At 61.4% G+C, this 21,476-nt stretch overlaps 2 protein-coding genes across 8 annotated transcripts; one reads left to right on the forward strand and one right to left on the reverse strand.

Moving 5' to 3' along the window:
• The first annotated feature begins 256 nt into the window (after positions 1-256).
• On the forward strand, positions 257-9,938 carry AEBP1 (AE binding protein 1). Of its 2 annotated transcripts, XM_060108066.1 has the most exons (21): positions 257-681; positions 2,324-2,665; positions 3,204-3,266; positions 3,394-3,465; positions 3,615-3,749; positions 3,827-3,892; positions 4,566-4,643; positions 4,766-4,849; positions 4,967-5,014; positions 5,653-5,762; positions 5,840-5,979; positions 6,315-6,399; positions 6,499-6,643; positions 6,747-6,832; positions 6,995-7,118; positions 7,386-7,582; positions 7,671-7,850; positions 8,063-8,414; positions 8,495-8,634; positions 8,775-8,874; positions 9,083-9,938. In XM_060108066.1, exons 1-21 carry the CDS (start codon positions 429-431, stop codon positions 9,685-9,687), a joined length of 3,405 nt encoding a protein of 1,134 aa, XP_059964049.1. In that variant the 5' UTR covers positions 257-428; the 3' UTR covers positions 9,688-9,938. The 2 variants fall into 2 exon arrangements, with proteins under 2 accessions (XP_059964049.1, XP_059964048.1); XM_060108065.1 differs by lacking the exon at positions 4,566-4,643 and having other exon boundaries at positions 340-681.
• A 32-nt stretch (positions 9,939-9,970) lies between these two features.
• On the reverse strand, positions 9,971-17,751 carry POLD2 (DNA polymerase delta 2, accessory subunit). 6 transcript variants are annotated; one of them, XM_060108071.1, is made up of 12 exons: positions 17,693-17,717; positions 17,175-17,279; positions 16,128-16,580; positions 13,302-13,423; positions 12,974-13,097; positions 12,574-12,688; positions 12,231-12,429; positions 11,873-11,953; positions 11,564-11,721; positions 11,251-11,378; positions 10,666-10,767; positions 9,971-10,357 (listed from the first exon to the last, which is right to left on the reverse strand). In XM_060108071.1, the coding sequence occupies exons 3-12, from the start codon at positions 16,345-16,347 to the stop codon at positions 10,083-10,085; spliced, it is 1,524 nt and encodes a 507-aa protein (XP_059964054.1). In that variant the 5' UTR covers positions 16,348-16,580; positions 17,175-17,279; positions 17,693-17,717; the 3' UTR covers positions 9,971-10,082. The 6 variants fall into 6 exon arrangements, with proteins under 6 accessions (XP_059964054.1, XP_059964055.1, XP_059964050.1 ...); XM_060108072.1 differs by having other exon boundaries at positions 17,221-17,279; positions 17,693-17,708; XM_060108067.1 differs by lacking the exon at positions 17,175-17,279 and having other exon boundaries at positions 16,128-16,401; positions 17,693-17,751.
• Between the last annotated feature and the right edge of the window lie 3,725 nt (positions 17,752-21,476).

Genomic DNA, 21,476 nt, shown 5'->3' on the forward strand with positions numbered 1-21,476 from the left:
CGCGGGCCCGGCCAGGGACACAGCCCGCAGTTCCCACTCCGGGAAGTGCCAAGCGCGCGAGGCGCCGGGACTGCTCGGCTCCCCCCGCAGCCCCTCCGTCCACGCCCGGCTCCTCCTCCTCTTCCTCCTCCTTCCCCGGGGGTGGGGGGAGCCGGCTCCGGAAGCCCCAGCACCCCCGCCCCGGCCGCCACTGGCGCTTTGGAGAAGGCGGTCCGCGCGGGAGCGCGCCACGCGGGACCTGAGCTCCCAGCCGCCGCCACCGCCTCGGAACCCCCAGACCATCCCTGAGCCCACACCGATCCCTGAGCCACTGCCCGTCCCGGAGCCCTCAGCGCCCTTCCCCGGAGCGCAACCCCCCGCCCCTCCCCGGAGCCCCCGCCCGCCCCTCCCCGGAGGCCCACCCCCCGCCCCCCGTGCGGGCCGCGACCATGGCGGTCCTGCGCGGGGCGCCCCTGCTCGGCTGCCTCCTGGCGCTGCTGGCACTGTGCCCCGGGGGGCGCCCGCAGACTGTGCTGACCGACGACGAGATCGAGGAGTTCCTCGAGGGCTTCCTGTCGGAGCTGGAGTCCGAGCCCCGGGAGGACGACGTGGAGGCCCCACCACCCCCTGAACCCACCCTTCCCGTCCGCAAAGCCCAGACAGGGGGCAAGCCGGGGGCGCGTCCGGGGGTGGCCGAAGAGGGTAAGAGCACCGGGTAGGGGTGGCCCTTGGTGTGATGGGGGGCCTCGGGGAGCCCTGCCCCTCAGGCTTGAATGGCGGGCCTAGGTGGTGTCTGGCCGAGGTCCAGTCTGCCCAGCTTGAGGAATGGCTCTGTAAGGCACAAGAGAGCCCAGATATCTGGCGGGACACTGTGCCAGGCAGAGGTCAGTGCTGGCTTGGAGCTCTTTGGGTTTGGAGACGCATCCAGCAGGTCCACTGCCCAGTGGAACTGGGTCCTCCCAATCCGTCATGCACAGCCCCAAACCCCCAGAGGGACTAGACATGAACTAACTGGGGACTTTGCTGCCCCCTGCCCAGGTCAGTTTGAACGGGAACGGCCCTGCCGTCCTAATGGGGCCACTCAGTCTGATTGTGGCACACACTGGCCGTGCCCACACCACTGCCAGAGTCCCAGCCTCCAGCCTTCCCTGGGAAGGATCCCCAGCACCCTGCTGCCTGGCCTCCTACTCCAGGAGCACAGAGCCGGGGGAGGGCATTGCAGAAGACCCTCGTCTCCACAAGGCTTCCAGGGGCACTGGGCAGTAGTCCTGGGTTATTGTGAAAATTAAACGAGGTGATGCGTCACCAAAGCATTTAGCCTAGTGCTTCTTATATAATCAGTTGTCAATAAATCTTAGCTGTTTATTGTGACCTTCCGGAGGGTGGGCAAGGGTCTTGCTGATCTCTCTCCCAGGAGACTCCAGGGCACCATCCATCATTCCTGAGGTCAGCAGCCCCTCCTTCATCCCGCTCTAGATCTTTCCTGGCTCCTCCCTGGGACCCATCTCGGCCTCCCCCGCCATTCCGGTCGAGATTGCTGTCCCGGCCTCTTGCACGCTGCTGTGGCAACTCTGTTTCTCCTGTCTGCGTTGTGTAGATTTTCCAGTATTTCGGTCATGTGGCCCCCATTCCTCCATTACATTTTCAACAGCATTTGCTCAGGGGCCTGGAGGATTCCTACAGGCAGCCCTAGGCCCTGCCCCTGCTTCCTGCCTCCCTCAGACTCTGAGATGGGCGAGCAGCTGCAGTGCCCACCAATCCCTCTGTCCTCTGTGTGGCCTCAGGACCCCCTATGGTTATGGCTTCCAACCCACCCGACTCCTTACCCCTGGATAGGGGATAGCCCATGAGTGTCCCTTTTCTTTGAAGCTTTTCTAGCTTCAGAGAGGCCCCGGGCCCATGCCGTTTACTTTGTGTGGCAGTTGGCAGGGATGAGACTGCCTCCCCCTTTAGACTGCGCACTCTCCCCAGGCCTGGATGGCTTAGTCACCTCTCTGCCCCTCTGTGCCCAGCACAGAATAGTGGGCCCTGACTGGCCAAGGGGCCGTATGGTGAAAGAGTGGATTGGGAGATGCTTCTCTGGAGGTTTTGGCAGATGGGAGGACGAGGGCCTACCCCCTGGGAAGCTGAGCCACCCAGGCCAAGATGTGGTGGTGACAGAAAGCCAATCCCAGCTCTGCCATGACTGCAAGTGGCTTAACCTCTCAGTTTCCCCCATCTGGGAAACGCAGGACTAACAGCAGCCCCTCTGCCCAAGTTGTAGGCACCCTGCAGGGGGTGGGGGGGCACATGGGGCACAGAGGGGGTTCTTCATTGATTTTACCTGAGTCTGCATCTTGAACAGCACCTCCAGGAAAAGCTAAAGACAAAGGGAAGAAAGGAAAGAAGGACAAAAGCCCCAAGGCGACCAAGCAGCCCCCAGAGGCGTCCTCCAGGCCGCCCAAGAAGCCCAAGGAGAAGCCACCCAAGGCCACCAAGAAGCCCAAGGAGAAGCCACCCAAGGCCACCAAGAAGCCCAAGGAGAAGCCACCCAAGGCCACCAAGAAGCCCAAGGAGAAGCCACCCAAGGCCACCAAGAGGCCTCTGGCTGGGAAGAAGGCCCCCATCCCAACCCCCTCCGAAAGCCCGAAGTGGCCACTGCCCCCAATCGCCAGCCCCAGCCTTGAGGAGCTGCCCCAGGAGGGAGGTGTGTGCTGGGTCTTCTGAGACTGTGGGGCTCTGACCTGCTGGGCTGCAGGGAGAGGGGGCTGAGGGCGGGTCCCTGAGGCCCTGCCTCTCGCAGACCCTCAGAGCCCCCAGACTGGGTGGGCGCTGTGGCCTCGTTGTTGTCCCTCCCTCGGTGCTGCTCCTCCCCTGGGGAGGGAGGGCTTGGCAGCCTCGTTGGGGGGCTTGCTCTCCACCGTCCTGGTATCTGTCCCCTGGGCCCCATCCAGAGCCACCTGCCCACAATGTCGCTGGGCTCTGAGCCTGCAGGGTGCCCGCCTGCTGGGGCAGCTTTGCGGCAGGTCCTCCCAGACAGCAGGGCCTGGGCTCCCCAGAAAGCCGTCCAGCTCTCTGGCCCCCCGGAAATGCCAGCAGGGTGCTGAGGGCTGGAGCAGCCCGGGCCTCCCGGGAGTGAGCTGTTCAGGGGGTGTCGGCAGGGCCCAGGTCTCGTGGAGGTTTGCTGTGCAGCCAGTGGTCAGGGCGGGCCACCCGTCCACCTGCTCCTGGGGTTTGTGTTGCAGACGGGCCCCTCCCAGATCCCTGGCAAGGCCCAGCAGGAGAGACCGACGTGGAGCGCCAGCCTGGTGAGTGGGCGCCGGCCACCTGGCCTCAGGGGACCAACCGCCCTGGCTTGCTAGGTCTCCAGGGTGGGCCTGGGTGGCGGCGGCGGGGAGTGTCTTCAATGAGGTGGCCACAAGCACTCTCCCTCAGAGCCGGAGGAGGAGACGGAGCAGCCCACGCTGGACTACAACGACCAGATAGAGCGGGAGGACTACGAAGACTGTGAGTAGGACCCTGCCATCTGCGAGGCCCCACCGGCCCCGCCTCCCCACCTGGATCCCACCCCCGGCCACCCGGGTTCGTGCCCGTCCACCTGGAGGCCCCACCCTCCCTGGCCTTGGCCCGGCTCAGAGCGCCCCCCTCTCCCCCAGTTGAGTACATCCGGCGCCAGAAGCAGCCCAGGCCACCCCCCAGCAGGAGAAGGCCGGAAAGGCTCTGGCCCGAGCCCCCCGAGGAGAAGGCTGAGCCGCCTGGGCGAGGGTTCGAGGCCCCAGAGGAGAGGATCGGTAGGATGCGGGCAGACTTGGGGGGCAGGGTGCCAGGCGAGGGGGCTCTGGCTCACCCCTGCCTCCCACCTCCACAGAGCCGCCTCTGAAGCCGCTGCCACCCAACTATGGGGACGGCTACGTGATCCCCAACTACGAGGACAGTGAGTGCCTAGGGCCCCTGCCCTCTGCATCCCAAGGTCGGGCTGCCTGTACCTCCAGCTCGGTGGCAGTTACCTGGCCGCCCTCCCCGATCTCCTCCCTCAGGCTGGGTCTTCCTGGCTCCCGACTTCGCTCTTCCCCCCCATCGCCCTGAGCCCCAGTGGGCTTCACTCCCGGGCCCTCCGAGCTCCGGTCCTGGCCACCTCTCGCCCCTGTCCCCTCGGGACTCCCATGCCGCCTTCCGCTCCCTCCTGCTCCCGGCCCCTTTGGACCCCATTCCCCTCCTCCTGGCCCGGTCCCCATCAACGCCTTGGCCCCAGCTCAGCCCTCCAGACCCCCCTTCCCGCCACAGGTGCCAGTCCTTCAGGGCATGTCCGATGTCCGGGCCCCACTCCCTGCCCAGCCTTTCCCCACCTTTCTCCGGGCCACGCCCTGCTGGGGGGCCAGGCTGGTGACTTCCCCGGGGTCTCGCTCACCCCACCTGTGCCCAAGCAGCCTCCCCCTCCAGGAGGACCCTCCCTCCTCGTCCCAGCCCGTCTGGACTCTTTAAGGCCCACCCTGATCTCACCTCCTCACCTTGCGCACCGCGTGCCCGGCCCGGCCCACTGGGCTCCTGTGAAGCTAGGAGCCCCGGCTCGTGGTGGGCCATCTCATCAGGGCTCTCCCTCCCCACAGTGGACTATTTCTTCCGGCCTCCCAGGCCCCGGAAGCCTGACCCTGGCCTGGAAACAGATGAAGAGAAGGAGGGGCTGAGTGAGTGGAACCAGGCTGCCCCCAGCGCCCCGTGCAGGCCTGACCCCCACCCCACCTGCCCCCTGAAGCCCCCCTTAGCCCGGGGCTAAGCCGACAGGCCCTTCCCCGCTTCTACCCTTCAGAGAAACCCAAAAAGGAGGGCAGCAGGCCCAAGGAGGAGGAGACGGACGACAAATGGACTGTGGAGAAGGGCAAGGACCACAAAGGTGTGTCTCTGGGGGCTGGGGGCTGGGCGCACACAACCTGGGTCCCCGTGAGAGGTCCGCCAGACCCCCGGCTGCTCTGGGACCCTCAGCACCACCTCCTCCCTTTGTTACCCCCAGGGCCCCGGAAGGGTGAGCTGGAGGAGTGGGCTCCAGCAGAGAAACTCAGTGAGTGAGGCGCTGGGGGGCTCGGGGGAGCGGGATAGGTACGGGGGGCTGGGGGTGGCTCTGAGGGCTACAGCATGGCTACGAGCGCCGGGGCTGCCTTGGGCGTGTATGGAGGCTGTAGGGCGGGTGTGACGGCTCTGGGGCCGTGCCATGGCCGCAGGGTGACAGTGATGGGGCACGTGACCCACCTAAGGCCACACATTGGTCCCAAACCCAGATTTCCTGTTGGCACTCCAGGCCTCCAGAGCCCCTTCCTGCTCTTAAAGTCCTGCAACACGAAAGGGAGAGGCCCTGGAGTGTCTCTGTCCTGGGCCTGACCCCAGGGGACAGAGCTCGGGGCACAAGGCAGGTGTGCAGATGGCCCCAATGCAGACGATGCCTGGGACTGGCCAGGCCCTGGGGTGGCTGTCCCTGTGATTTCGTGTGAGCCCCATGGCCCTTTGGAGCCTGGCATCATCAGCCCATTCTCCAGAGGGGGAAGCTGAGGCTCAGGGTGGGGAAGCACAGGCTGGGGCACAGCTGCCCGGACTGGCGCCCCCTAATGTGAGGGGAAGTGGGCGCTGGGCTCCTCCGTTCTGGGTTCGGTGGAAGGAGGCACGGAGCCAGGGGACCACCAGCCTGGGGTGCCATGTCCCCAGAGTGCCCCCCCATCGGGATGGAGTCACACCGCATCGAGGACAACCAGATCCGGTCCTCCTCCATGCTGCGCCACGGCCTAGGGGCACAGCGTGGCCGGCTCAACATGCAGGTGGGTGTCGGGACGGGCCCAGCTCCCAGCTGGGTAGGGGTTCCCTGCCTGCTCAGCCCCCCTGCTGTCCCCGACAGGCCGGCGACACTGAGGACGACTACTACGACGGGGCGTGGTGTGCCGAGGACGACTCTCAGACCCAGTGGATCGAGGTGGACACCAGAAGGGCCACCAAGTTCACGGGCATCATCACCCAGGGCCGCGACTCCAGCATCCAGTAAGTCCACCAGGCTCACAGGCACTTGGTGGGGGCAGGTGGCTCCAGGCACAGCTCTGAGTCCCGTTCAGAACCTTCCAGTGGGCCCTCCAGGGTCCCCACCACCACCACCGCCACTCCTCAGTTATGGCCGGTTGGTTCCCTGGGTCCAGATAAGCAAACCAATCGCCCACGGCCACGCAGCGGGCATGGCAGCCTCTCCTGACATCCGGGCCAACACCACACACCTGCTAGCTCTTAGGTTCTTGGGCCCAGAAGAGGGGGCTCAGGCCGCCTGAGGGCCTGGACCTGGGGCGGGGAGAGCAGCCTTACCCTGACCGCCGTCCGCTCCCCAGTGACGACTTCGTGACCTCCTTCTTCGTGGGCTTCAGCAATGACAGCCAGACATGGGTGATGTACACCAACGGCTACGAGGAAATGGTGGGCACCTGAGCCCTCGGCTCTATACGCCCCTCGTCTGAACCGCAGGTGGGCTCTCGGCTGGGGTTGGGGGCTGCTCTGAGGCCTGCCTCTTCCCAGACCTTCCATGGGAACGTGGACAAGGACACACCCGTGCTCAGCGAGCTCCCGGAGCCAGTGGTGGCCCGCTTCATCCGCGTCTACCCACTCACCTGGAACGGCAGCCTATGCATGCGCCTGGAGGTGCTGGGGTGCCCCATGTCCCGTGAGTGCAGGGGGCTGGCAGGGGCATGGATGGGCAGCTGGGGCAACCCGCGGTGGGCTGGCAGGTGGCCAGCTCAAGGCCCTTGCCTGCCCACCCTCTGCAGCTGTCCACAGCTACTATGCACAGAACGAGGTGTTGACCACCGACGACCTGGACTTCCGGCACCACAGCTATAAGGACATGCGCCAGGTTGGGGTGCTTGTCCTGAGGCCACGGAGTGGGCTCAGGGCTAACAGGGGAGCCTCCCCATAGAGCAGATCCAGGCTGTGGGAGAGGTGTGGTCACTGGGGGTGGGCTGGGGGTGGCGGGAGTAGGTGGGCTGCGTAACTCTGTGTCTTCTCTGGCACGCAGCTGATGAAGGTGGTGAATGAGCAGTGCCCCACTATCACCCGCACATACAGCCTAGGGAAGAGCTCGCGTGGGCTCAAGATCTACGCCATGGAGATCTCGGACAACCCCGGGGATCACGAGTTGGGTGAGGGCCCCGACAGACCCCTGGAGGCCTGGCCCTCCCCACGCCCAACAGATTATAGAGGCAAGGCCCTGGCACTGTAGCTGGGTCTGTGCCGTTGATGTTTCCAGCTCACCACCTCCCACCTGTCTTTGGAGCCCCTTGCTGGGCCCTACAGTCCTCAGCCACCCTCACCCCCCTGGGGGTGAGGCCAGTTTGGGTCCTTCCTCAGATCCCCTGGGCCTCAGGCCTCGGGAGGCTGCTTGGTTGCTGAGGCTCCTGCCCTTGCAGGGGAGCCCGAGTTCCGCTACACAGCTGGTATCCATGGCAACGAGGTGCTAGGCCGAGAGCTGCTGCTGCTACTAATGCAGTACCTGTGCCGCGAGTACCGAGACGGGAACCCGCGCGTGCGCAGCCTGGTGCATGACACGCGCATCCACCTGGTGCCCTCCATGAACCCTGACGGCTACGAGGTGGCAGCGCAGATGGTGGGTGAGGGAAGGGGGTCAGGGCGGGGCCAGGGTGGGGCAGGGCTGGGGGTGGGCTGCTGATGCTGACCCCCACCGGCTCCCCCAGGGCTCAGAGTTTGGGAACTGGGCGCTGGGACTGTGGACCGAGGAGGGCTTTGACATCTATGAGGACTTCCCGGATCTCAACTCTGTGCTCTGGGGAGCTGAGGAGAGGAAATGGGTCCCCTACCGGGTCCCCAACAATAACCTGCCCATCCCTGAACACTACCTGTCTCCAGACGCCACGGTGAGGCCACAGCCTGGCCAGCAGGGCCTGTGGGAGCAGCCCGGACCCTGGGGTCCTGGAGCTCTGGACTTGGGGGTGGGCTGGGGGTTACCCAGCCCGGGCGCTGAGACTGCAGGGCCTTGGAGGGACTGAGGGGGCATGAGTACCAGTATGGGGTCTACATGGAGGGTGACGGAGGCTGGGGCCCACACCTCACATACTGGCCACCCTAGGTGTCCACGGAGGTCCGGGCCATCATTGCCTGGATGGAGAAGAACCCCTTCGTGCTGGGAGCGAACCTGAATGGCGGTGAGCGGCTCGTATCCTACCCCTATGACATGGCCCGCACGCCCAGCCAGGAGCAGCTGCTGGCCGCGGCCATGGCAGCCGCCCGGGGAGAGGACGAGGAAGAGGCATCTGAGGCCCAAGAGACCCCAGACCACGCCATCTTCCGCTGGCTGGCCATCTCCTTCGCCTCTACCCACCTCACCATGACCGAGCCCTACCGGGGAGGGTGCCAAGCGCAGGACTACACTGGCGGCATGGGCATCGTCAACGGGGCCAAGTGGAAACCCCGCTCTGGGAGTGAGTCAGCCTGGGAGGGTCTGCGGTGGGGCATCTGGTGTGGGCAGGGGTGACTGCGGCTCTGTGTCTGCCCTGCCCAGCTATCAACGACTTCAGTTACCTGCACACCAACTGCCTGGAGCTCTCCATCTACCTGGGCTGCGACAAGTTCCCTCACGAGAGTGAGCTGCCCCGAGAGTGGGAGAACAACAAGGAAGCTCTGCTCACCTTCATGGAGCAGGTGTGGGGGCTGCCGGCGGGGGGCAGGCGGAGGAGTGGGGCAGCATTTGGGGAGAGGGTGGTGAAGACCCCTGCACGGGACAGGGCAGCAGCAGACCCAGCGGGCTCTCCATGTGGACACCCGCCCTGCCTCCCCTGCAGGTTCACCGCGGCATCAAGGGGGTTGTGACGGACGAGCAGGGCATCCCTATCGCCAACGCCACCATCTCCGTGAGCGGCATTAACCACGGAGTGAAGACAGGTACACAAGTGCACACCTCTACGCCGCTCCGCTTCCCGAGGCGGGGCACCGAATCTGTACGTGCCGTTGGCAAGGCAAGCCTGGCCTGCCCAGCACGTCCCTGCTCCTCTGGAGCCCCCCAGAGGGAGGGCTAGGGGGATCTCGGACAGGAGGACTGGGGCCTGGGAGGGGGCACTCCTAGGCAGCCGAACCCGTCCTCCCTCTGCAGCAAGTGGTGGCGATTACTGGCGCATCCTGAACCCGGGGGAGTACCGCGTGACGGCCCACGCGGAGAGCTACACCCCGAGCTCCAAGACCTGCAACGTGGATTACGACATCGGGGCCACCCAGTGCAACTTCATCTTGGCTCGCTCCAACTGGAAGCGCATCCGGGAGATCATGGCCATGAACGGGAACCGGCCCATCCCGCACATCGACCCGTCGCGCCCCATGACCCCCCAGCAACGGCGCATGCAACGCCGCCGCCTGCAGTACCGGCTGCGCATGCGCGAACAGATGCGGCTCCGGCGCCTGAACGCCACCACCAGCCCGGCCACCGTCCCCACGTCGCCCCCCACTCCCCCGACACTGCTCCCCACCCCCTCCCTTGCCCCCTCCCCCGCCCCGAGTTCTACCCTGGGGCCCTGGCACTTTCCCCCCGAGACCACAGCTGGCTGGGAGGAGTCAGAGACCGAGACCTACACAGAGGTGGTGACGGAGTTTGGGACAGAGCTGGAGCCCGAGGAGGGCGAGGAGGAGAGAGAGATGGTCACGGGCCAGGAGATCCCCTTCACCACAGTTGAGACCTACACAGTGAACTTCGGGGACTTCTGAGAACAGGTCTGCCAATGCGCGAGCTTGCACAGCGGCCATCAGCAAACGGCAAGAGCCCCGGTGTGGACCCTGCCAGGAGGGGGCATGAAGTGACGGAGACCTGGGAGCCAGGGTCTGTGTCAGGCGTCTGCTCCACCGGCTGCTCTGCTGCAGGGCCGGGGTGGGACAGCTTGAGCGAGCCCGGGGGGGTGAGGGGTGGCAGACTTCTCCACCATCTGCTCCGGCCACACCAATAAACCAAGCTCACGGCAGATGTGTCACTGACCGCTTGCCATCCTGACCAGCTGGGAGAGGGGAGGAGGAGGGAGGCTCCCTGCACAGGAGTGCCCTGGCCGCCACCGGGTCTGCCCAGCTCAACACCAGTAAACACTCAGGCTTTATTTACAAAGGAAAAGCTACCATGGTGCTGACGCCACAGGGAAGGAATAGCCGGGGCCTCTCTGGACAAGGCCGCCTTTGTGAGTCAGGGGCCCAGATCCAGGCCTCCCAGGTCCTCCTCCTCTGCCCCGAAGCCTGAGAAGCTGATGGGCTGGCATACCAGGCTGCGCAGGTTCACAAGGCAGGCGGTCTGTGTGGTGCTGAAGTCCGGAACAGCCACCAGCAACACTGTCTGGTCCTCGGGGCCTGCACAGAAGCCACGTGGGAGCGCACCTTAGGTTCTGGGTGAGGCCTGTCTCAAAGGGAAGTCACCAGAAGTGAACAGGAGCCCCCCCATCAGCACCATGGGCGCGTGGACCACAGAAGCTCCTTGAGACCAGAAACAAAAAGGGCCAAGGACACCATAAAGGTCCAAGGCTAAAGCCACACTGACCAGAATGAGCTCTGGTAGGGACAGTTTCAGTCCCTGCAGAGCCTGGGCTGTCCACCCATGGGCGCCTGGACACTCCAACACAGGCTTTCCCTGTGAGCCTTGGCCCCAGCTGAGAGCATGTCACTCGCGTCAGCACAGGCCTGGGACCCCCAGAAGACAAAACTTACCTTGGATGATTTTGGAGCCAAAGCTGAGGGTGTTGCCACAAAAGTAGACGTGAGGGCATTCCAGAAAGATGAACGGGTCGGTGTTATAGAAAGGGTAACAACCTGGAGAAGGAGGACCTACAGCTGAGAGTGGGGCTTCTCAGCCGCAGCACGGGGACACCTACGCATCTGGGGTAGGGCTGTCCTGTGTGGGACGTGGGGTGCCATCTCCCACACGTGACTCTGTAGCAGCCCTGCAGCTGTCATAACCCATTGCCACGTGGCCCCAGAGGCAGGGCAGTATGCTCTGCTGCTGCCGCCTTCGCCCTTCTGGGTGGGCACCGGGCCAGGATGCAGTGCTCTGACCGGCCCTAGCTCCCAATATGCTCCCATGGCCTTCAGCCCTAAGCAGGGCCTTGGCCACGAATAGACGTAAGATTCCAGAGTAGCTCCCAAAACAAACGTCAAGCTTTGGGGCCTTTCCTTAGACAGGTCATGGCTAGGCTGGTGGGTGCAAATCCAGGCTGGGAACCCTCCGAGCATGATAGGAGCCCCTTTGGCCTTCCCCGGCCCTTTGCTCCACGCCACGTGTCTGAGTCCCAGTACCTAGGGTGTCAGGGGCTGTAGGGCTGATGTGACGGGCTTGCAGGGTCCACTCCAGGATCTCCAAGTGGTCCTCCATGCTGCTGTACCGGAAGATGTCACTCACGTTCTGTCCCGACGTCCCCAGGAATCTGCAAGGCAGGGCTCGGCTGACCCCACCCGGAAGGACACCGTCTGCACTCCTCCCACGGCTGCCGGCCCAGAGCTCACCGGGCACCCGCACAGGGAGTCCCGAGCCCGACTCCAGGTGGGCCCAACCCTCCCCTCCTGGTGCCACCGAGGCAGAAGGCCAGGGGTCAGCCTGGAGTGTGGCTACCTGACTCCGTCGATGGTGGCCTGGTAGGGGTTGGTGACCAGCTGGAGCGTGGAGTAGGCAGTGGCCAGTGGGAACATGCAGGGGTGCAGGGGCTGCTGGGGGAGCGTGTAGTTTGTTGGGTCAAATTCGCCTGGCATCACGTCCACGGGCACGGAGGCCTGGAGGGCACAGGGGCAGGGGAGCTCGCAGGGCCCAGCTCCCTCCATACGCACCCCGCTGGAGCCCACCTTCCCCAGCCCACCTTCCAGTGCCCAACTGCAGCGCCAGAGACCCCGATCCCGAGCACTGGCCTGCCCCCAGCTCACTCACGCTCAGCTGCAGGAGGATCTCGTCCAGCATCTTGACAGCCTCCACGCTGGCTGCCTGGGTTTTCTTGGTTAAGTACTTGGCCTGGGAGTAGAAGCCCATACATAGGCTCTCAGGCCCCGAGGGAGGCTTAGATCAAAGCGATACCCAGAGCCCCCGCCAGGAGGGCTGAGAGCAGAGCCCCACCCGCAGGGGGACAGTAAGAGCTCTGGGCCTCCGGCCCCCACCACCGCCCTCAGAAAGCAGGGCCTGAGGACAAGGCCGGGCCCCCAGGCACAGGAGATTCCTAGACCTGCGAGACCCCGTGCCCGACGCTCCGTGGGGAAGAAGGGGCTTGAATGCAGGCAGGTGGGTGCCACACCTTATTGATGGAATCTCTGCTCTGGGTGTTGTGGCTCAGGAGGTTTCCGGCGAGGATGACCCGGGAGACGCGGGCGGCGCTGCACTGCTCTCCTTCATCCCCAAGTTGCCCCGTCACCACGTCCACCAGCAGCTGGGTGCCCAGCAGGCTCTCGCCCCCGCCTCCACCCAGGCCCAGGCCGGACACCAGCAGCACAAACCTGCCGGAGAAGTCGGGGTCTTCGTGGGTGCTGGGAAGGCTGTGTGGAGCCCCTGGTGGGGCTCTGTCAGCACCACAGGGGAGCAGGGGCCAGCGAATGTGACTCCCCCGGACCACTGACCGCACCCGGGCCCCTGTTCCTCACCTGTCCGTGTCGAGGGGGCGTGTGGGCTTCTGGGGAGCAAGCCCTGCAAAGCAGTGGTCCTCCACCAGGAACTTCCCGTCGTCTCCTGCAGAGCCCAGCACGGCCAGGACTGTCCCTGGGGAGCAGCAGGGTCAGGCCCAGGAGGGGGGCCCGAGGGGCTACCACCCCCTTCCAGGCACCCAAGTGACAAAACCAGCAGCTCTCCTCTGCTGGTGAATTCTCACTGAGGACTCAGGACTGGGCATCTGCTTCCCGGAGTCAAGTGCCTTCGGGCGGAGGTGGGAAGAACGGACCCCTACCTGGGTCCCACCCACCGCCTGAACCCAAACCCATGGCTGCAAGAATAATGCAGCTGTTCGCCAGCACCCAGAGGTGCGGGCCACCCCCTCCCCCTCCCCACCTGTGACCAGCTTTGCCACGTCGATGGTGCCCGCCAGTTTGATACGCTGCAATTCATCTTCCAAGATCAGTTCATCGTCTGCATGGATGTATTTGCTCCGAGGAGGCTGGGGGAGCAGGTTGTGCTGGAATCCAAAGATGGGAGTGGTCATGGGGCCAGAGCCCACTCTGGCTCCGGTGCCACGTCAGTTGGTGCCACGTCAGTGAGATGGCCCTGCAGGCCCCTCCCCCATGGGCAGAGGCCCAGCCCTGATTCCCAGGATGCAAGGCAGGTGGCCCCATCAGTACCCCCGGGGAAGTATTCTGGGGGCAGCCCGTGTGGGCCTCACCTCTTCGCTGACCTCCCGCAGGATGGAGGGCTGGAGCAGCATGGCCTTGAAGAGGGTCCCTACCACACAGCACTTCTCCCCAGGCTGCAGCTCACCCAGCTTCTTAATTAGGACTCCACTGCCTGCGGCACAAGGGGTGTGAGCTCAGGGACGAGCCCCCCGCCACCCCCTCACGGCCACGGAGCTCTGCGGCCCTGGGGCCCTGGCCTCCACGAGGAGGGAGAGAGCGTCAAATGCAAGGACCCCTTAGACCTAAAGGATCACTTGGCCCCAGGGGAACAGAGGGACTCTGGATGTGCCTGGGCTCTGGATGTCAAGTGTCCTCACAAGAGAGACAGACATGCAGAGGAGGCGACGTGAAGACGGGGCAGAGACGGGAGGGATCAGCCACCAGAAGGTGGAAGGGGCCCTGGCCTCCAGAACTGGGAGACAATAGACGTCTGTTGTTTGCAGGCACTCCGTTTGTGGCTTTGTTGTTACAATGGCCACGGGAAGCTAATGCAGCGTTTCTTCACTTATACCTAAATTATAACGCTGATCCTTAGAAAGAGGTGTGCCAAGTCTCAACACAGCCCTGCCCTGACAATATGACAGTTTCTTTTGAGAGTTTGGATTCTTTCATCCGCCCCACAAATGCCTCGTCATCTGAAAACAGAGATACCCCAAATTCAAACTTCATATCCCCACCCACCCCATTCTGCTCCCTGTGGAGTCATCAGAGGCCCTGGGATCCCAGAGAACAACACACAGGAAGCGTTAGGGACGGGCAGGAAGACAGGCATGGGAGAGGGGCGGTATGCAGGGGTCACTCGGGTGGGCAGGAGGGAGGAACCACATCCCAGAAGGCCTGAGGGTTTGTTAGTACAGACCCCAGGCCTGGAGAAAACGCTAACAGGTGGTGATGGGATAATGTAGACTCGGGACCAGCCCGTTCCTTAGCCCGGTGACTCCAGCACGTGTCCCTCCTGCCCCGGAATAACCAAGAACATCCCACAGATCCACGCCCCGGGGAGCGAAGGGGAGTACTTCAAAATAAGATAAGGAGGGCGCCGGCACTGGATAGAAATGCCAGACGCCAACAGAGACAACAGAGGCCAAAGCCACAATGTCCACCGAGCCCTCACTCAGCCACACGTGGCCGTGCCAAGCCCTGCGCTTGGAATCCTTCCACCCCCGACAACACGCCATTGCAGATATTATTACCCCACCACCTGGCTGAGGAAACTGAGGCACAGAGAGATTAAGGAACATGCCCAAGGCTACCCAGCTGAGATCCAGTGTGCATGTCTGAGCACCAGGTAGAACCACACAGCCCTGTGCTGAGGGCGGGACATCTGTCCATCCGGCGGAGTGTGGGCACCAGGCCAGGCACCAGCACCGAGAGTGAACCCGAAGGCCCATCCTTGCCCTCACTGAGCTTCCGGCGCAGACGGAGGGGCAAGAGCAGGAAAGGTGGGACCTGCCGCTGGGACAAGTGCTGCGAACAGACAGGAGTGAAGGCAGAGAAGAAGAGAAGGCCCTGCTGGCCCAGGCGGCCTCTCGAAGCACAGGATGTTTCAGTTGAGGTTGTGATGGAAGCCCGGGGACAGAGCGTGCCAGGAGCAGGGAGAGCCAAAGGTAAGAAAGGGCTTGAGGTGTTCAGGAAACTTGTGAGTGGAGAGAGGTGAATTCTGAGATGGACTGAGCTCTGGGGAGGAAGCCTGGCCACGCAGAGAAGCCAGGTGGTGAGTGAACGATGCTGCCTACTGTCAATCACCCAGCCAAAGCCCCATTCATCGTGGGCCCCACTCTGTGAACAGAATAAAATGGCTGCTTTCTGTCACTGGGCAGCTTTGTTAGAAGAGAAACCTGGCGGGGATATGTATATACGTGTAACTGATTCACTCTGCTGTACAGTAGAAACTAACACAACATTGTAAAGCAACTGTACTCCAATAAAAATTAATAAAAAAAAAAAGGAGAAGAGAAACCTGGTACCACAGCAGATGCTGCTGTAAAGAATCTAAAAGATGACATTGACCTTAGGCTCGGGGAGGGTGTCCTCGAGGACTTCAAGGAAAGTGAGGGAAAGGCATTGGGAGCCAGAGGAAGGAGACCCTTGTTATGTGGCAGAGAAAAGGTGAATAACACTTTCGCCTGCAGTAAAGAAAACAGAAAACATCTCTAATATGACGATGTAGCTAGGAGATCGGGTCAAGTGTTCTCCTGGCTGCCTATAATAAAACCAGAGTCAATCCAGCTGACCTGGTGGGATGGGACAGGCCTGGGAGCCAGTGCTTCCCAAAGCTTTCCCAGGGGTTCCAATGTGCAACCTGGGCTGAAACCCAGCAAGCCTGGTGCTGGGCGGCGGGGGGCAATAAAAATGAATATGACATGGTCTCACCCACAAAATTTCAGTTTAAAGACATAACAGATGAATTGAAAACTATGTGGAAAGCTACCCTTTTTTTTTGTAATTTTTTTTTTTTTTTTGGCTGCACCATGAGGCATGTGGGATCGCAGTTCCCCAACCAGGAATCGAACCCATGCCCCCTGCGTTGGAAGCGAGGCGTCTGAACCACTGGACCACCAGGGAAGTCCCAGAAAGCCACTCTTATAAACAGTAACAATGGGGTGATGGGGCATCACCCAAAAGTTGGGGTGGTGGGGGTCCTGCTTCATCAAGAATAACTTAAAGCAGCAAAGATCACCAAGGAAGAAATGGGGGAAAAAAAGAAAAAGGCCTGCACTGCCCAGGCCACTTGATTAGGAAAGACAGACGCCCCCAAGGGTCTGGAGATCCGTGCCCAACAAACCCAGAAGCACTTCCCCAAACTCATTACTTACCCCAGCGCTGCTGGGCCCGGTTCACCAGGAAGGGCCTCATCTGGATGAGGCGGGTGGCATAAATGTGGGCATACTGCCGGCTAAAGTTGCGCTCCCCCAGCCGGAAGGGCTGCGAGGAGTTGGTGTAAGTCACCACGGGCAGCCGGGCAAAGGTAGCGTTGCTGGCTGATGGTGGGGACAGCAGAGTGTGGGCCCTCTGGGCAGCCTGCTCAGAAAACATGTCCGTGCTTGATGTGTCCAGACGGCTGTGGCCGGGACAGGGAGGAGGTGGTCCCTGAAAGGACACAAACGCAGTCCTGCAATCCCTGCAACCTCCACGGCAGCCGTGTCCCTAGTGTGGCTCCACTGCACCCACAGGGCACTGAGGGTGGGGGAGACTTGTAGTGCACACCAGACTTCGGCCAGAACAGCACCTGGAACTCGACTATGTTGGATACCAGTGTCCCCTGTAACCTGCAAAAAGGGAGATGAGGAAAGCTAGGAAATGCTTCTCCCACCTGGAGCTCTCCAAACTCATCTCAAGTGTCCACTGCCTGCTCCACACCTCCACCTGGACAATGATCAAGGTCTCAAATTCCATGCCCCAAATGGAATTCCTCATGTGCCTCCATCCAGCTCCCTGGCACCTGCCCCATCTCAAGGCATGAGGCCAGCCTTATTATTACACAAGCCTACCATAAAATAATTAGGCTATGATTAAAAATATAAATAAAACAAAACATAAATCAGTCACTTCTCTGCTCGAAACCCTCCAAAGGTTCCCCATTTCACGGAATAAAACCCCAAGTCCCTACAATGGCCTATGAGATCTGACCCACTGGTCCTGCCCTCCTGTCCCCCGACCAGGAGACCTGCTCTTCTCCCTCAGGTCCCTCAGGTCTGCTCAAACCTCACCTTCTCCACCTGCAACCCTCCCCTGGCACTTCTGCTCCTCCAATGTTTATTGTTTTCCATGGCATTTACCTTCCAACAAACAATACACTTTAAGTTTATTGTCTGCCTCCTCTGACTAGAATAAAAGCTCCAGGAAAGCAGAGGTATCAGCACCTGAGCCCACTTTCCAGAAGCAGCCCGGAGCCCCACTGAGACGTACTGTAGGCGTCAAATCCACAGCAGGTTCCAAGATCAGTGCGTGGAGCAGCTCAGTCATTTCTTTACATGCGTACAGGGATGATAATAGTTTGCATGGAATGGGTTAAAAAAGACGTGGCACTAAAACCGATTTCTTCCTCCCGCCTTTTTAGCACAGCTATTAGGTGGCTTGAATTCTGTTCCTATAGAACAGCTCTGGGCTGGGACGGTATCTGAATCAACTTTCTGCCCCCAAAGTGCAGAGCGGGGGCAGCGCTCTGGCCGCAGTCTCGAAGGAGCCTCGGAGCCTCGCGGCCTGAATCCCCAGGCCACGTCCCCGGCCCCCACCCTGGGGCCGTCTTGGGGGATACAGCAGAGAGCCTGCTCAGACCTCCCTCGCGAGATACCTGTTAACCCGCCCCCACGCGAGGACACCAAAAGAGCCAGCACCCCCCCAGCATGCACGCGGCCCGGGAAAGCGAGACCCCACTCACCTCGCGGCACGCCGCGGCCCCGCCCACAGCCGCGCGCCATCTCCCGCCAATCCGCGCGCCTTGCCCCGCCCACAGAGGCATCCCGCCAATCACCGCGTGCTCCACCATGCTCATCATCGCGGGGACCGCCCGCCGCCGCGCACCGCCTCCCGCCACTCCGCGAGCCTCGCCCCGCCCGTGCTGCATCCCGCCAATGATAGCGCGCTCCACCATGCTAATCACCCCCCCCAGGGCTCGCCCACAGCCGCGCCCCGCCCCGTCCATTGACGCGCGCCCCGCCCCTGAGCTCTGCGCGTGCGCGGGGTCACGCCCCCGATTCCAAGGGAAACGCGGGGCGGGTTTGCAGCTTAGGGACCAGTGTGCACGCGTGTTCGCCGTGACGCCCCGACCCGGCCCTTACCGGAGGTCTGACCCTGAGGTCGCTGCGCCTTCCCGAGAGTTGGCGCCCCTTGCGCCACTCCAGGACCCCGCTGGGTGCCCGCCTCTGCGGTGGACGGTGGGAGGGCTGAGGACGATGTTGCACCGCCTAAGAGGAGCCATTACTCTGCCGCAGGTCCGAGGACAGGGCCGGGCACTGGGATCCAGGACAGCGGGGGAGGGCTTAGAGTTAGGGTCAGGGAAGCAGACTGGCTGTCTGAGGCCCTCCGCACGGGGCCAACAGCCCTGCCAGCCTCCACCCAAAACTCCCTGGTCTCTGTTGCCCTCACTGCCTCTATGTCATCCACACTCCTCCCTACCCACCAAGGATTTCTCGTGCCGTCCCGCACTTCGTGCGGGCTCTTTTCCACATCTCCACCAATCCACATCGCTTGGAATTCCTAAGCGAGCCCGAGTGGCTCTTCCCCATGACGCTTCCTCTCCACTCCCACCAGCGCCGGGATTCAGTCTCTTTAGCACATGCTGTTCTGCTGGTTCACCCTGCATCTGTTTCCCAAGTCCCAGTCTTGTCTCCGCAACAAAGTAGATAATAGTTATGGATACTACATAAAAGCCCTTGCTATGGACCTGACACTGTTCTAAATTCTTGACACATACAAATTCAGCTAATCCTCCAATAACCCTTTGAAGATGAGGAAACTGAGGCACTGAGAGGTCACACGGCTAGTGAGTAACGACTAGGATTCACTCTGAGGCAGCGTGACTCAGCCCTGACATTGTACGTGTGCTGGCCCTCTGCGTATGCAGGTCAGCTGAACTGCCCATCTAATTACCCATTACTTCACTTTTGTCCCTGCCGTTCAGACATTTGTCAAACATCCAATTAGACTGGATTGGATAAGTCTGCCCTCAGAGGATGTGCGGGAAGCTAGTCTAGTTCACTTACCACAGTGCCTGACACATGGAGACTCCCAGTTCAGCCTGTATTTGTTGAATGAATAGATGAGCACTTTTCGGGGGTGGGGGTGGGGCGGGGCATGTAATGTGCTAAACGTCTCAAGAGCATTATCTTACTGAGTCTTACCATAGCCCTGTGAGGCAGGTACTATGACCTCCGTTTTACAGAAAGAGTCATAGTTGCACAGGGTCACACAGCCAGGGAGCCGGGGGCTGGAATTGGAACCCCCCCCGCCTGATACTCCTGCTCAGACATGAAGCTGGGCAGCCTCTCCACTGAGGTCGGCTACTGGCAGGCCTGTGTCAGGCACGCAGTTGGGGCAGGTGAGGGGGTGTGGGACAGACCCGGGGACAACAGTCATCGTAGGAATGATGGTGGCTGGGAAAGGGGGGGCTGTGGACAAGTGGGTGTGCTTCCATGGGCGGAACATCCTTCCCTAACTCTCTTCCCCTGGCTGTCTGCAAGGACGGAAAGGCTTAAGTGTTGACTTTCCCAGCCTCCCTGGCAGCCGAGGGTGATGATGAGATCAGATCTGGCAGAGACATAGGGGAAGTCTGGCAGGGATGGGGGCAGGGGGGGAAGGTTGGGTTTCTGAGAAATCTGGTTTTGTGATAAGAAGGAGGGGCACAGCCTACTGCCTTTCCCCGTTCTTTCTGTAGTGAATACAGTGCCTGGTAGTGTCCGGCAAAGATGCCAACCCGGATACCACTTAGCTACTGAACCAGGACCAGCAATTGCTAACTTCTTATTTTATTTTAGAAAAGGAATCCCTAATTTGTTTTCCCCACTTTGGATTTTCTGAACGTGAAACGAAACATGTTTTTTTGTTTATTTGTTCTTTGGCAGCACTGTGTGGCATGCGGGATCCTAGTTCCCCAACAAGGGATCAAACCCACACCCCCTGCATTAGAAGCACAAAGTCCTGACCACTGGACCACCAGGGGAGTCACCCAAACATGTTCTTTTTTTTTTTCTTTTTTTTAAAAAATAAATTTATTTATTTTTGGCTGTGTTGGGTCTTCGTTTCTGTGCGAGGGCTTTCTCTAGTTGTGGCTAGTGGGGGCCACTCTTCATCGCAGTGCACGGGCCTCTCACTATCGCGGCCTCTCTTGTTGCGGAGCACAGGCTCCAGAAGCGCAGGTTCATAGTTGTGGCTCAGGGCCCCAGTTGCTCCACGGCATGTGGGATCTTCCCAGACCAGGGCTCGAACCCGTGTCCCCTGAATTAGCAGGTGGACTCTTAACCACTGCGCCACCAGGGAAGCCCAATCACATAGAATTTTATTTCTCTTCTTGTGGACAGGAGGTCTAGGTGTCGTGTGGTGCCCCCAAGTGTCAGGGACCCAGCTGGGTCCAGCTCACGCCCCCCCAACAGCCCTGGGGGTCGTATGCCAGGAAGGGAGGTAAAGAAGGGCACACATCTGTCTCTTAAGGGCAAAACTGATACCCACTGGGTCACACCTACCGGCAAGGAGGCTGAGAAGTGTAGACTTTACTCTGGGGCTAGAGACTGGCAATGAGGAGTCCGCCACGTGTGGCCCTGGAAGGTACCTCCACCGTGCGTGGTACAGGAGTGCTCAACAAGCATCAGGTGTTCACATCCAGACCTGCCTCTCCTTCACAGATGAGGAAACCGAGTCCCAGAGAGGGAGCAGGGGTCGTTCAAGGTCACTCACCTACACGGTGAGTGTGGCCCCGACTCCCAGGCCTGCTCCTTTGCCGCGGAGAAGGCCTCCCCCAGCACGGTGCCTCCCTCTGCATCTCCACATTCCTGGCCTTTCAGACCAGAAGAGTCTAGACGGCTCACTGCAAAGAAGAGGCAAGTGTATGTAGATCTATTATTTACTAGTCTCTCCAGCGTAACTGCATCCTTGCTGCAGTGAAATCAGAGCAAAGCACCAACACTGAGATCTCTCGGATCCACTCAGTCACCCAAACTGGGGGACTGGACCTCTCAGCCTGCTGGGAGAGGGCCTGGACCAGAGGGTGGGCGAGGTGGGCTATGGGGACAGTGACAGCCATCAGACCCTGTCAGCTAATTCTCCGGACAGGCCACATCTTCTGGAGAAGCAGACTTATCACAGATTTCTCATGCCAGGGCAGAACTGATAAAAGAGGCTGTCTCTAACTTTATCAGTGGTGTCAAAATGGCTGAAGAAAGAATGCGAGGCCTGCGTCTGAGATGGGGTGGAGGCCGGGCAGGGACTGGGGCCCGGGCTGGGGGCTGCACAGTCTCAGGATAAAATTAGAAAACACAGTGAACTGGGGCCTGGATCCACCCTGGCCAGCCCGGTGAGGCCACTCGGTCCCCACCCTCCCATCCCCCACTGCCCACCCCCCTCCAGCGAGGCTGAGGCCCCGGTGGGATGGAGCTTCAGGCGAAGCTGGGGTGATAATTCAAAAAACATCTCCTGCCAACCCAGAAAGCCTCTCCACCAAAGTCACAAGA

The sequence above is a fragment of the Mesoplodon densirostris genome, chromosome 9 (genome assembly GCF_025265405.1).
Source record: "Mesoplodon densirostris isolate mMesDen1 chromosome 9, mMesDen1 primary haplotype, whole genome shotgun sequence".
Lineage (NCBI taxonomy): Eukaryota > Metazoa > Chordata > Mammalia > Artiodactyla > Ziphiidae > Mesoplodon > Mesoplodon densirostris.